At 37.6% G+C, this 13,729-nt stretch overlaps 1 protein-coding gene across 36 annotated transcripts in view; it reads left to right on the forward strand.

The window, feature by feature from the left end:
- The window catches only part of DLG2 (discs large MAGUK scaffold protein 2), a 1,003,655-nt gene that overhangs the window by 606,569 nt on the left and 383,357 nt on the right, over positions 1-13,729 (forward strand). For 21 of the 36 annotated variants that reach the window (XM_062639108.1, XM_062639096.1, XM_062639094.1 and 18 more), the window contains one exon: positions 10,247-10,306. The exons of the other annotated variants lie outside the window; for them this stretch is intronic. In XM_062639108.1, the coding sequence (XP_062495092.1) occupies positions 10,247-10,306 (60 nt within the window). The remainder of the gene's footprint in view (positions 1-10,246; positions 10,307-13,729) is intronic. 36 annotated transcript variants of the gene reach the window in all.

Here is a 13,729-nt window from a genome sequence, read left to right on the forward strand (position 1 = left end):
TACATAATAAAGAGAGCAACAGGCTTAAATGATTGGAGGCAAGAAAAGCAAGTAGTACGAAGCTGACTAGACAGTATCTGATCTTTCTCCTTCCATCCTCTTAGTTATCTTTCTAAAGCTTCTAATTAATGTCTCTCATCTGTCATATTTTGTTCACATCTGTTTCTTATGATACGAATGCATAAGCCTAATTATTTATTCACCTACACCAGTCATATTGCTGGGTTCTGTCTTTTAGAAGAATATTGATGAGGAAGTTTAATAGGGGTTGTCCTGGCCAGCTTGTTTGTTTCTGACAATTCATAAAACTTGGAAATTAATGTGCAGAACATATGTAAGGATCACAGCCAGGAGCAATTTAGAAGAATGACACTGCTGAAAAGTAGAAGAGAAATTCCTTATTGGGAATTTCAACCATTGGAAAGGGTGGAAAAATTAAAATTTCCCTGTTCATTTGCATCTGTCTTTCTTAACAAGCTTCCTATAATTTCTGAGTCTCAGTTTTCCTTACCAACATCAGAACCATCTTCTATGGTCTCAATAGGTCTGGCTTTTCTGTTTTAATGAGACATTTTTCACTTAGTGTTCTCTAGATTTACCAAAAGGAACATTGTGAGCCCCAGTTCGCATTTCCAGCACCGGACCTGTGCCCAGGATACTCTGCAGCTATGGTGAAAGAATTCCTAAGTACAGATGCAATTACACTAGTGACAAGATGTTCAGTCATTATGATTTATTCCCATAACACAGTCTATCAGTATGTCTACACTTTTATTGAACTTTTATACTAGTGTTCCTTTCTCTTAAAAAAAAAAAAAGACAAATGACCAAATACATTCAAAAGAAATATTGACAATAGACTGAAAAGTGCCTGTGGGCTGTTTCAGTCTCCAACACGATGTGAACTAAATAAATTAACAGAAGGTGCTGTTGTAAAAATAGACAATTCTGAACCGGTCACCTTGCTCTTATCCAGTGCATGGGAAGAATTATGTCCCTTGGTATGGGGCACAGCAGCACTACCAAAGTGGGGCTTATTTAGACTAGCCAATAAGAAATGTCAAGATGAAGCATATCTTCTGAGCCCAGGCCACCACAGTGCCCCACAGAACATAGGGCCTTTGCTATAAATAGACATTTCTTTCTAATCAGGTTTTGTATGCTTGAATTCTATCCAGAATGAGACAGAAAGACAAGCATATGGACAAATGACCTCTCCATCCCACCTGGTATTTGGGAGAGTGGACTGTGGTCTTTTTGGGGAGAGCTGTGTTTTCCTTCTTCCTCCCAGGACTAGTTCAGTTTTCTGTTTGGTTTCATTTTGTGGTATTTTGTTTGCTAGGAAGGAGCTGTAGTCATTAGGCCAGATATATGTTTGCTTGTGTGTGAACCTGGGCCAGTGAACCTTTCAAGAGCAGGTTTATGGTCAGCATGTGGTGGATTGGCTGTGGCTAGCAGCCAATTGCTCTTCTCACTTTCCTCTCCTGTGGGTCAAGGAGAAAATGGAAAGCAAAAGGAGTTGTGTATTGAGATAATGATGAAACAGGGAAAGCAAAAGCTTCATGAACAGGCAAAGCAAATTAAGGAATTCATTTACTACTTCCCATGGGCAGACAGATGTTTAGCTGTTTCCGGGAAAGCAAGGCTTCATCAAGTGGAGCAGTTACTTGGGAAGACAAATGCCAGAGCGACAAATGACACCCCCCCCTTTCCTCCTCCTTTCCCTGACCTTTTACTGCCTGGATGCTGTGCAAGCTCTGTTCAGCAACAGCCAAAACACCGGTGTGTTACGAACATTGTTTCAGCCACAAATTGAGGCATGGCTCTATATGGACTACTCTGAAGAAAATTAACTCCCTCCCAGCCAGACCCAGTACAGCCTAGAATACCATGTGGGGCCTATAACACAGCCTGTAACACCATGAGAAGTTATGAGGGCTTTGCCCCTCTCTTGAATATTTGGAAAGGCAGAGGAAAATCTTCCCAAACTGAGTAAGCTGATGCAGCCTTCAGCATATAATTAATTTTACAGAAAATATAACTTAGCTAATATGCCCTAAAATATTTTGTTCTGGACAGGAGAGTTCAGAGAGACAAAATAAAGCAAGATTAATGATTATTTTGAAACGTGAACATGAGTCAAGCACCTGCCTTTTCAGCACTGTCAGGACTTCCTGACATGCCTGGAAGAAGACTGCTCAGGGACATCTTTGGTGAATGTTTAAATATCCTTAGAGTTAATCTTGTGAAAGCTTTAGAAAGGAATCATTCTCTTTTAGTTACCACAGAAAAAAACACATCTGATTTGTCCCCTAATAAGGACAAATCATTTTACAGATCAGAGAATCCAAGTTAAATTACAGTATTTGGAACTAGATGATGTTAAAGTCCTTTCCAACCCCAACTATTCCATGATTGCCTGTCCAAAGCTAAGAGCAGACACAATTTAAGTGGGCATAGAGTAGCTGATACTCTAACTGCAGCATGTCTAAAACACCCAAAAATGCTGATCTAGAGTCATCTTAGATCCCTGCTCTTCAGCTCCCTTTGTGAAGCCTCAAAGCACATTCAGGAGTCCAGGGAGCCTCCTATGGGAGGAAAAGACAGAAAGTTTTAGGTCTTACCAACTAGACCATGTTTCCTATGATCATGTTCTTTTTCTCATATCCTGCTTTTCTCCAGTCTTAGATGTTTGCCCTTTAATTTTTTTCATTTGAACATGCATTCCCCATATCTCTGTACCTTTTCTAACTTGTTAAATAAAATTAAAAGGCAAGTGAATACATATATATATCTGCAAGTGATACATCTCATGGAAATTTTTGACATATTAGTCTTTGATTTCTGAATGTTGGGGGGTTTTAAGATGCTTTCCATGACAGCTGGTTGATACTGTCCACTTATGCTTTTGCAAAAAATAATGCTGCTTAAAATATATATATAATTTTTCTATTAAAATCTATTTTTTTCTAAAATAACTAGTTTTTATGATGTTTATCATAACAAAGGTAACTAATTCATTTTATGTCATGTAGAACCTATTTTCAAATTTTAAACACAGGAATAAAGATGGTCTTGCAAATTTTGGTAAATCAAAGTGGTCTCACTTTTTTTCTGATGTTACTAGCCACAACTGCTCGCCTGATAGATCCCTCAACAAGGTCAGGCTATTTTTAGTGTTGCTACACAACAGATGGAGACTTCTTATGATTTTGTTTAGCTGTTGGCTCAACAGCACAAGAAACCTGTCTCATTGTTTCATTTTACCCAATGTACCTTCAATGCATTTCCATGACAACAGCTCTGCTCATCCTCTCTGCCACCTTCCTCCAAACATTCTTGAGTGTTTTCAGAAGTAAGGGGCCACACAGCAATGATTACCGTTCACAAAGCACTTTCAAATGTAATGTTTCCACTAGTCCACAGAGAGAAATTTCCTTTTTCCAGCTGGTATGCAACTGGTAAACTGTGTTTTTTTGTCTCATTAACATTCTAATGACCTAAACTCCCGTAATTAAACCTTTTGGTACTGTTGGTGTTCTTCAAACCTTCAGCTCAGTAGTTTGAAAGAAAAACTCATCCTGTGAGGGGCTGTTTTTCATCAGTATTCTTTTCTTAAATGGAGCAAAAGAAAAAGCCTTATTATATTATGGTATATTCTATTCCTTATAATTTGGCCCTGCAGCAAATAACAAAAGAAACAGTTAATAAGCCTTGTTTCTAGGTGCAGTGGCTTGAAAACTTTGGCTCACCAAGCTTTGGATGTGGGAATAAATTTGACAGAAAGCTTTGGTGGTACAAAACGAATGATTCCGTGGCATTTCAAGCACAATTAAACATTTGTGGGAGTTTGTTTGTTCTCTATTCTTTGGCTGTAAATTTTAGATCTTTTTTGTATAATGAGAAGTATTCATTTAATAACGTATGAATCATCTCACTTTCTCTCTTGCACAGAATAAGCCCTACTTACTTCTTTTTTAGTTTCCATAATGCTGTATAGTTAAGTTAAAAGTAGCTACAAGGCTGGTTTTGCTGCATCACTTTCAGAAATTGATGGGAAACTTCCTATTTATTTTATGATGGAATTTAATTTTTCTTTCAGCTAACTAAACACTGATGTAAGTTCACTCAGGTACCATGGTAGTTACTTTCCTCTCTGTATTTTCACAGTGATAAGATCTAAGGAATACGTACTTCAGTCTCCTTTACGTCCTAATGAATTCCTTGTATTTCTTCAGTCTCCCATTGTTCTCCCAAATTGTTGTTGTTGTTGTTATTATTACTATCATTATTATGATTTATTGTTATTGCTGTTTTATTACTGGTTTGCTTTGCTAATTGTGCTGCCTACGCTGAGCTCTGTGCAGTCACACACACAATTCTTTCCTTAAGAAGTGGGTTTTATACTTCTCAGGTTATGTTTTCATGAGCTGTAATCAAATATTTAGATTGGTTTGCACTTGTCTGAGCGTGGCCATGCAGATGGCTGTGCAGCTGTTCTGGTGCATCTCTGCTTAGGGACACTGGGAACTCAGACCCCTTCTGGAGTGTGGCAGTTGCTCCATGACAATTCCTGCATAGGCAAGCATGGGGCTGTGGTGATGCCTCCTCCTAAAGAAATTGTCACATTATAGTCTTGATGAGTGGTCTGTGCAATGGATGGGGAGCTGGCTCTCCGACTGCGCCCAGAGGGTGGTGGTAAATAGCTCCTTTTCCATCTGATTACCTGTCACCAGTGGTGTCCCCCAAGGATTGATACTAGGCCCTATGCTATTTAATATATTCATAAGAGATCTGGAAGATGGGATCAAGCCCTCCCTGACCAAGTTTGCTAACAATACCAAACTGAGTGGGGAAGTGGACACTTAGAAGGGAGACCCAGCCTGCAGGATGACCTGGATAAGCTGGAAAAATGGGCTAAAAAGAACCTTATGAAGTTCAACAGGAGCAAGGGTAAGGTCTTATACCTGGGTAAACACAATCCAAGAGTGGAGCACAGGCTGGGATTTACCCAACTGAGGAGCAACTCTGTGGAAAGGAGCCTGGGGGTCCTGGTGGACACAAGCTCAGTAGGAGTGACCAGGGTGCTGCTGCTGCAAAGAAAGCCAAGAGGATGCTGGGCTACATCACGAAGGACATCATCAGCACAGATAAAGTCATCATCCCACTCTGCTCACAGTAGAGTTTCAGGCCACAGCTGTAATATTGTGTTCAGTTTTGTGCCCACTATACATAAAAGATGTAGACAGGCTGGAGAGGGTCCAGAGAAGGGCCACAAAGATGATCCAGGGACTGGGAAGCCTAAGAAAAGGCTGAAAGAGCTGGGTTTGTTCAGCCAGGAGAAAAGAAGGATCAAGAGAGACTTGATCAGTGTGTTCCAGTAGTTAAAGGGTGACTACAGAGAAGATGGAGACTCCCTTTTTACATGGAAAAGACAAGAGGTGATGGGCACAAGCTATCCTGGGGAGATTCCAACTGGACACGAGGAAAATACTTACCAATGTGAACAATCAGATCTCCCCAGGGAAGTGGTGGATTCCCCAGTATTGGACACTTTTAAGCTTCACTTGGACTAAGTGCTGGGACACCTAGTCCAGACCGTGGTTTTCCCAAGAAAGTTTGAACAGACAATCCTTGAGGTCTCTTCCAACCTGGTATTCAGTGATTCTATGAATCAGCTTTCTCCTCTGTGATCCTAGTCAGCCGGTGCACCTGGATTTAGTACAGTAGAAGGAAGTACATAAAGGTTTAAACAAAGGCTGCATAGAAAAATCTTTCTATTCTGATCTCTCAGATGGAGTCATGCACTGTAGTTATATCTGAATGTAAAGAGAATGGGGAAAACTTGCCAGTCAGTACTCTGAAGGCTTTTACTGGATCATATGAATGTAGGTGCAGCCTATTTTCCCGTTTGTTTATCTTCAGAATAAATCTGTTGCTTCTTTCTTGATGAGTTTCATCGTAGTCTTGAAAGTCAGCTTGCACATCTTATTATCTTGAATGACTCTTACATTTTCTAGATTGTTAACCACCTTTGTAGTTTACACTCATCTTTCCGTCACTTAACATGGACTACAATGGGAAAGCTAAATCTTATAGAGCTCTGGTGCTAGTTTTTAAAAGCCGCATTGGCTTGGCTTCTTAGTTTTGGCCCTTGAATTGAATCACAGCAATGTTATTTTCCATGGCAATCCCTGCTGTGTTCTGCTGTATGTCATTGTTTCTATACTGGAATATATATATATATATATGTAATAGCAGTATTGACAAGATTGATCTAAATCATGTTTATAAAATATTTTCAGACCATTAGTGATGTCAGAAAACAATTTCCCTTAAAAATGCAGAAATAGAAAACACTTCATCCTGTCATCTGATGATTTAAATGTGTTTTAGTATGATGGGTAGCAGAAAAATACATTGTTGCTGTCCAAAACACAAAGTAAAAGTACAGAATGGATGTTATGAATCTGATTTATTTTGACTCTATTTCACATCCATTTTTATTCTACCTGAAAATCAACATACTTCAAAACTTTTCCTTTAAAATATACTGTTTTAGAAAGAAACAGCTTTACAAAACAGGCCAAAGTGATTTTGATGTAAAGTTTCTATTGTTTTTACTGGATTTATCTGTTAAATTCTGGATGCAATTTTGAATATTGAAGCCTCATCTAAGACATAATTTTTAAGTGGGGGAAAATGCAACTCTTTAAAGTAAAACAACTTCATATTTGGGGGGATTTCTTTTATTTTGCTCAAGTATGAGCGCTGCTTTCTAGATTTGAGTGCTACATGTCCTATTACACAGTAAATCAGTAGAAAACATTCATTGTGTCTTGATGTAAGTAAAAATATCAATGTCCTTTCAGTCCAACAAGTAAAAGCATCTCTTGGTCACATATTTAATTACTCTATCACATTTCTATTCTGAAAATCTATAATGCTTTCCTTTTTCAGTTGCTTGGGAATAACCCTGGCCTTTAAATTCAATCAAGAAGTTCTTTCTGTGGACGTTTGTTTGAAACATTGCCATTAGCAGAGTGGGAGAGAAGAGTTTATTGAAAATAATAAGGGCCCATCCTCCATTTTTCTGTGTCCCTCTGCATCAGGTGGACACAGCATAGGAAATGTGTAATGCCTCATGCTTTTTGGATTTGGACTACTGCATTTTAATTGAGATCATGGGTGTGCTTGAGAAGCAAATTCCCTGCATTTAGCAGTCTTTAATTCACACACATAAATTCCCTGAAAGTGGTACTGTGCTTTGCTTTTGCAAAATCTGTTACTGTTGGGCCATTCTCCTTATCCTTGTAGTTTCTACTGTGGGGAAGGCATTGCTTTGTCAGTTATTTTTTATCACACTGAGAAAAATCATATATGTTTTGGGGGGGGTGGTGTATACATACCCCTCCTCTATGCCCAGGTATACTTCATTTTTAATTCATCCAAGATAATTTGTCCATGAGGTTAGTATGTGCTGCAGAATGCAGAACACGCCTGTTAGAGTTGTTTGAAGCACTTGGAAATTGCAGTCAGTATAGATTGAATTGCTTGAATTGAACTAAATTAAATGTACTTTGAATTTGGTTTTGACTTGCTGTCCCTAGCCTTGAATTAGCTTTTGCTTTTGTTTTTATGTCATTTTTGATATATTAAACCACAGACCGACAGTTAACGTTGCTGAATTTTGTAGTAGGAAGCTAAAATCAGCAGGGTCTGTGGGTTTGCAAGGACGCAGTGGCAAACATAAACTCTTGAAGTTCTGCTTTTATAGTGTAATCCATGGCCTTAAGCCATCAAAACCCCTGTCTTTCATAAATATTTCTGTTCAGTCTAGGTTTTATTCTGTTGCATAAAATGCTTAATTTGTATATATAATTAAGAAGTTGATAAAGCTTTTCAAGTACACAAAGCTATTTTTGCATGGTGATCATTTTATTCTGAATTACTTTTTCATGAAGTTGCATTTCTGAACTGAATTGGGAAACACAGCATAAAGACTACAAGTGAATAATTACTTATCTATAGACTTAATTTCTTTGTGATTTGAGACAGGGCACTTGTAGATAGATTTTGTTGTTTTAGGAAGGTGTAGATCTTAACTGAAAGCTGCTGTCAGCAGTAAAAGAATTAACGCAGATGTCATTCTCTTAATAGTTTTAATTATACGTAAGGCAGAAAGAGTTTACCTGTTCCATTTTGGTGGACTTCAGACATTAGTTAGGCAAAATTTAGAGTGCTCTGGTCAAAGATGGACATATTCCTTCGACCTTGGATAACCTAAGAAGGAAAGAAATAGTAACTACTCGGTATTAAAGAGAAAACTAATTTTGATGAAAAATGGAAAAGGAAAATATTGGGTTTATGTCTTATTGGAAATGGAAGGGCTTAATTTCTCTGATGTTTCAGTCCTTTAAGATGAGATATATCTGGAATTGATTTTATGAGAACCCTCCTTTGTAATTTTAAGAGTATTTATTTTTTATGTCTAGAATTGACTGATACTTTGCTTTGCTTTGCTAGCTATCTTTTAAAGTTCAGCCAAGGCAAGGTTATTATCCTGGAAGTACATAATGCAACATTAGTAATAACATCGGGAAGAAAAGATTTCTTTCCCTCATAAACTTTTAGGCATTGCTCTTAGCATTATCCATTGTGGTTTTTTATAGGAGGGTTTTTTCACATTATTTATGCTAAATCCTAGAATAGCTGCAGTGTGTTCTTACTCTTTTCCTACAGCAATATAAATAAATCTTGCTTTAATAAAAATGCAAAATCAACTATTAAAATTCTTACATTTCCCCCTGTTGTTAGCCAAGCGTTAGCTGATCCACGCTGTAAAATTAACACACCTTCAGCACAGTTTCAGGAATATTCATCAGGGACTGTAGTGATAGGACAAGGAGTAAATGGGCTTAAACTTAGGGGAAGTTGGATATAAGGAAGAAGTTCTTTAATGTGAGGATGGTGAGGTGGTGGCACACGTTGCACAAAGTGGTAAATGCTCCATCCCTGACAGTGTTCAAGGCCAGGCTGGGTATAGTCTTGGGTGACATGGTCTAGTGTGAGGTGTCCCTGCCCATGGCAGGGAGTTGGAACTGGATGATCTTAAGGTCCTTTCCAACCCTAACTATTCTATGAGTCTATGATATTCTGAAGCAAGGTCCCCACTATTGCAAGCTGTGTTTTGGAATGTGACTCATTTCTAACCCACATTTCATATAGTAAAAACCCATGTTACTTTTAATGCAGTGATCTGGTGGATCAGCCTCAATGGTAAATTAAGTTTTTAACCAGTGTTTAGATGACCTGTATTTCTCCCTATAGTAGCAAACCCAAATGTACCACAGATACCTGGTTTTCTGATCTTAAAAATCCCACCTTTCATAATTTTCTATACAGGACTAGCTTAATTTAAGAGTAATAGAAATTAAAGAAGCCTACATAAGATAAATTTATATTCTGTGGAGATTATTAATAAAAAGAAATGACAACTGAAGTGCTTTTTCTTTTTCTATATCTTACATTAACATATTCAATCATCTGTCAAGTGATTTGTGCCTGTAAATTGTTCTGCATAAAGATGACAACAGTTTAAAACTTTGGATTCTTCTTAGCCATAAATTATGATGAATAGGTGATGGTTTATGTTATCTGGGCAAAAAACTTCACTGGATTTTGGCAAGTGCGTTGTTTCATTCTTTACCCAGCTTAATTGGGCAGCCGTGTGGTCATAACAAAACTAATCTTGTATGATGTCCAAATTGAAGACATAGACTTTGCAAAAGGTGACAGAAAGGTGAGCATAGCACATTGGTTTATCTTGAAACTATTGAGCTACAATAGCTTTTCAAACGTGCAGAGTACAAGGTTGATTAATCGCTTTGATTTCTCTTTAACAGATTTTGCTTTCTCTTTAACAGAAGCAGATTACTGTTATCTTAATAATGCTCTCTGTTACTCTACAAATTGGAAAAGTTTCCAGCTGTCTATATGACATCTTGTTATTCCCCCAGAGGACAAATGTAATTTGAAGCTAGTGTTTTCAATACTTTCATTTCTTTTCATAGGCATTGTGTATTACTTTGAGGTTTGTTTGCAAAGTAAGTCAGAGAAGTGCTCCTTTTTCTTTCGCCAGGCATTTGATTTTCATGTAGAAGGAGGCAAATATATTCTAGTTTATGAAACATTTTCTCATATATCTTGACATTGTTGAAAGATGTCCATCTTTCTTTCAAAATAGGGACCAATCTCCAGGAGCCATTCTCATGACTTAAGGAGCCTGATCTCATCAGTGACACAGGTTGGTCTTTAGCCAGGACTGGATACCCCCATTCCAATTACATGTCTCAATGAACTTTATTTCTATATGCAGACCTATTAGAGGAAAACAAATTATATTTTATTTTTACCCAATTCTTGAATTTCACATCTTTTTTTATTTTTGGCTGTACCTAAACCCTAGTTAATTTATATTTTGTAGGCATTCCCCTGCTTTATTCAAGTTAAAGCTTTAATGTGGTATAGTTTGCCATCATGTACACTTTGAACATAGTTTCTTATTTCCAGTTCTTTTTCGAGACATTGTTCTTTCCCTGCTAGTTCTTAGTGAAGAACAACTCAAAAAGATTATGAGCCTGTAGCGTTTTTAATCTTTTTGCTTTGGTGGAAATATAAACGTTAAACCTGCAAAGCTAAACCATTTTTTCTCAGTTTCACCTTGCATTGTGTTGTAGTCTGTGATAGCAAACCCCAGTATATTTGCAATACCTGTAATACAATTATTACAAGATGTTAAGGGGTTGGTGAATTTGGTAGCCTGATAGAGGTAACGTCCACCCAGTAGCTGCTCCTGTATTCCCAGTAAGCATATACGCAAACAGGACAGATATACAAGTGTACACGTGGCTGAACAGAACAGCGCAGACACAATCAGCACTCTTACAAACAAAAGTACCACCAGTAGTCTCACCATGTCCCCCTTACCCATCTATATGTATACCTACATATGATAGTGTGAAAATTGCCAGTAGCTGGATTTAGACACTTGGTCAACTCGGTAAATCTGGCCCTGTATCCTTGCTGTCCCAAATACTGGCACTTGAGTGTGCATGTCCTTGAGCTGCAGCCCTTCTCCAAACCCCTATGCACTTACCAACACACATAGTGATGGCTCCTGTGACAAGCCTGGGAGCTGCCAGGCAGGGTATTATTTGGGGTCCTTCACCCTCCATTGACTCTTTATGTGTTTTTTCTGGGGGTGCAGATGAGCTTTTAGAATCAAAGAATTATAGAACAGTTAGGGTTGGAAAGGACCTTAAAGTCATCTAGTTCCAACCCCCCTGCCATAGGCAGGGATATTTCACGCTAAACTATGTTACCCAAGGCTCTGTCCAACCTGGCCTTTGAACAATGCCAGGGATGGAGCATTCACAGCTTCCCTGGGCACCCCATTCCAGTGCTTCACCACCCTTACAATAAAGAACTTCTTCCTTATATCCAGTCTAAACTTGTTCTGTAGAGCAAGCATGTTAGAGCATGTACAGTGAAGTAAAGCCCAGGAGTGTCTGTTTAGTAGATATTAGAGAATTTGATGTCCAGGACGTATACACAAATCCACCTGTGATGGTCATTGACCGCAAACTTTATTGCGTATTGTTGAAGTAAGAACCAGAATATTTTCCACATTTCTCCTGCCAAATAGTTTACAGTTTAGATGTTGGAATCATAGGTTTGATTATGTCAGGATACCTGTGGAGAACATACTAAAGAGACTTCATATAGTTGGTAAATTATGCTCTACTTTTGAAAGTTGATGCAATACCTGACATTTTAATGTAGTATTGCATAACATTAAACACTTTCAAATGATTTCTGTATTGCAGTTGTGCATTTTAATGTATTAAAAATGTGCTTAGAATCTTTTTCCTGCGATAGGTGTTCTCCCAACACTACTTTCTTCATCTGTGGGAGCTTATTGTGCAGTGCAAGCTTTTTGTGTATGCTCTGAAGAGCATAATGCATCAGCACTTTTCTCTGGCTTTCTTTTGCCTTTTTCCGTAGTGCTTCAGTGAAGCAACTCTGCTGTTACATGCAATCACTAACAGATAACCTTAAAAGCACATATCTTTTTTTTTAGAATACTAAGGCAATGAATAAAAGTTATTTCAAAGGTAACATTCAGGTTCACCTTTCAAAATCCCATCTTTGTATCAGAAATAACGAAACCGTGGAGGTGGGTGAAAGTGATTTTTTTCATCTTAAACCCAAGTTGAAAATTTTTTAATGGAAAAAAAAAAAAGAAGAAATTTCTCTCAAACTGATGCAGAAAACCAGTTTTTCCTACCAAGAAAGCTGAGAACATCTAGGACAATTTGCTTAATTTTGGCTAGGCTTAGATACGTGACCAGTGATGATCAGCGGTGCTGTATTAGCTGCTTCTCACAGTGTGCGCTGTTAATCCCTGTGAACAACAGCTACATCAATTTTCTTTCCCTAAGCTGTGAGGAGGAGCAGAAACCATTTTGATTTTGTTTTAAGCATTCAGATTGCCTGTGTTTTTTTTTTTCCTGAAGCAAAATTAATTAGGCATGAGGGAGCTGTTCTGCTATGCTGTTAGCTGTAGAGTGCAGAGGACTGTGGCTCCCTGCCCATACGTACACTAAAGTGTCTTCCAAGATTTTAAGGGAAATAGAGAACCTTTCTGCTGCAGTAAAAGTACTTGCAAAGCAAATGATTCATGTGTGAAAAGTCTTTCCTGTGCAATACATGGATATTTTTCTATAAATTTACTTATACCTTATTATGTGAATATTCCTTATTACTCATTTTTATCATTCTTGCAAGTATTTTCTTTACTTTTTCAAGTCTGCTCCTCCTGCGAGTGTAAGTACCTCCACAGATGAATAAATGTAATGTTAGTTACACTAGTAGAAGCCCAGTGGCACCGATAGGGTTGCACCAGTGTTATCAAAAATACAGTTTAGCCTTCAGTACTTGTGCTAGTTAACCCATGAAAAGATCCCAAGAGAATTCATTGATTATGGTTTGCTCAAAAGCAGTGTGGTCAGAGAGCAGTGAATAGAGTATTAACCATCAAAGGTAAAAAAAGCTACTAGGAGATAATTTTAGGCACAAAAATATGTCACAGTACATTATCATTTAACAAACTGCAAGAGAATAGATTATCTTGGTTGTATAGTTATTGAGGAAAAGGGGAATGCTTATTATGTATGTTATGTATTTCATTATACAATTGCAACATGAGCATATCACAGATATCAAAGAATGAAGTGAATTATTTCTATTATTTGCTTGCCTAAAATGTTGCCAGTTAGTATGCTATTGATTTTTCCATAGAACTGAGAGAAAAATTATCTTAAGTGTTTAAATTAATCAAACAACCCAGTTATGTATTAATGTCTGCCTTTTAAACACTCTAACTACAGTGATCAACCTTTTAGATAAAATTATGCAAATTACAGTATTAAACATTATGAAAATATCCTTGTAAGTCCCAAGTTACAAGTACTTTATAATCCTTGTTGATGAAATAAGGTCAATCAAGCAACAGCAGTTTTCCATTTTTATGTATCTTTTGCACTGAATGAAATATTGCCCAGGAAAATCATTTCCAGAAATGGATGAACTGTTCAGACTGCTGAAAAGTTTGATAGATTTTCCTCTACAACTGAAATGGACCAGAGATATAGGAACCTAACAAATG

The sequence above is a fragment of the Pezoporus occidentalis genome, unplaced genomic scaffold (assembly GCF_034315485.1).
Source record: "Pezoporus occidentalis ecotype Australia unplaced genomic scaffold, CSIRO_AGI_Poc_V1 ctg6, whole genome shotgun sequence".
Taxonomy (NCBI): Eukaryota; Metazoa; Chordata; class Aves; order Psittaciformes; family Psittacidae; genus Pezoporus; species Pezoporus occidentalis.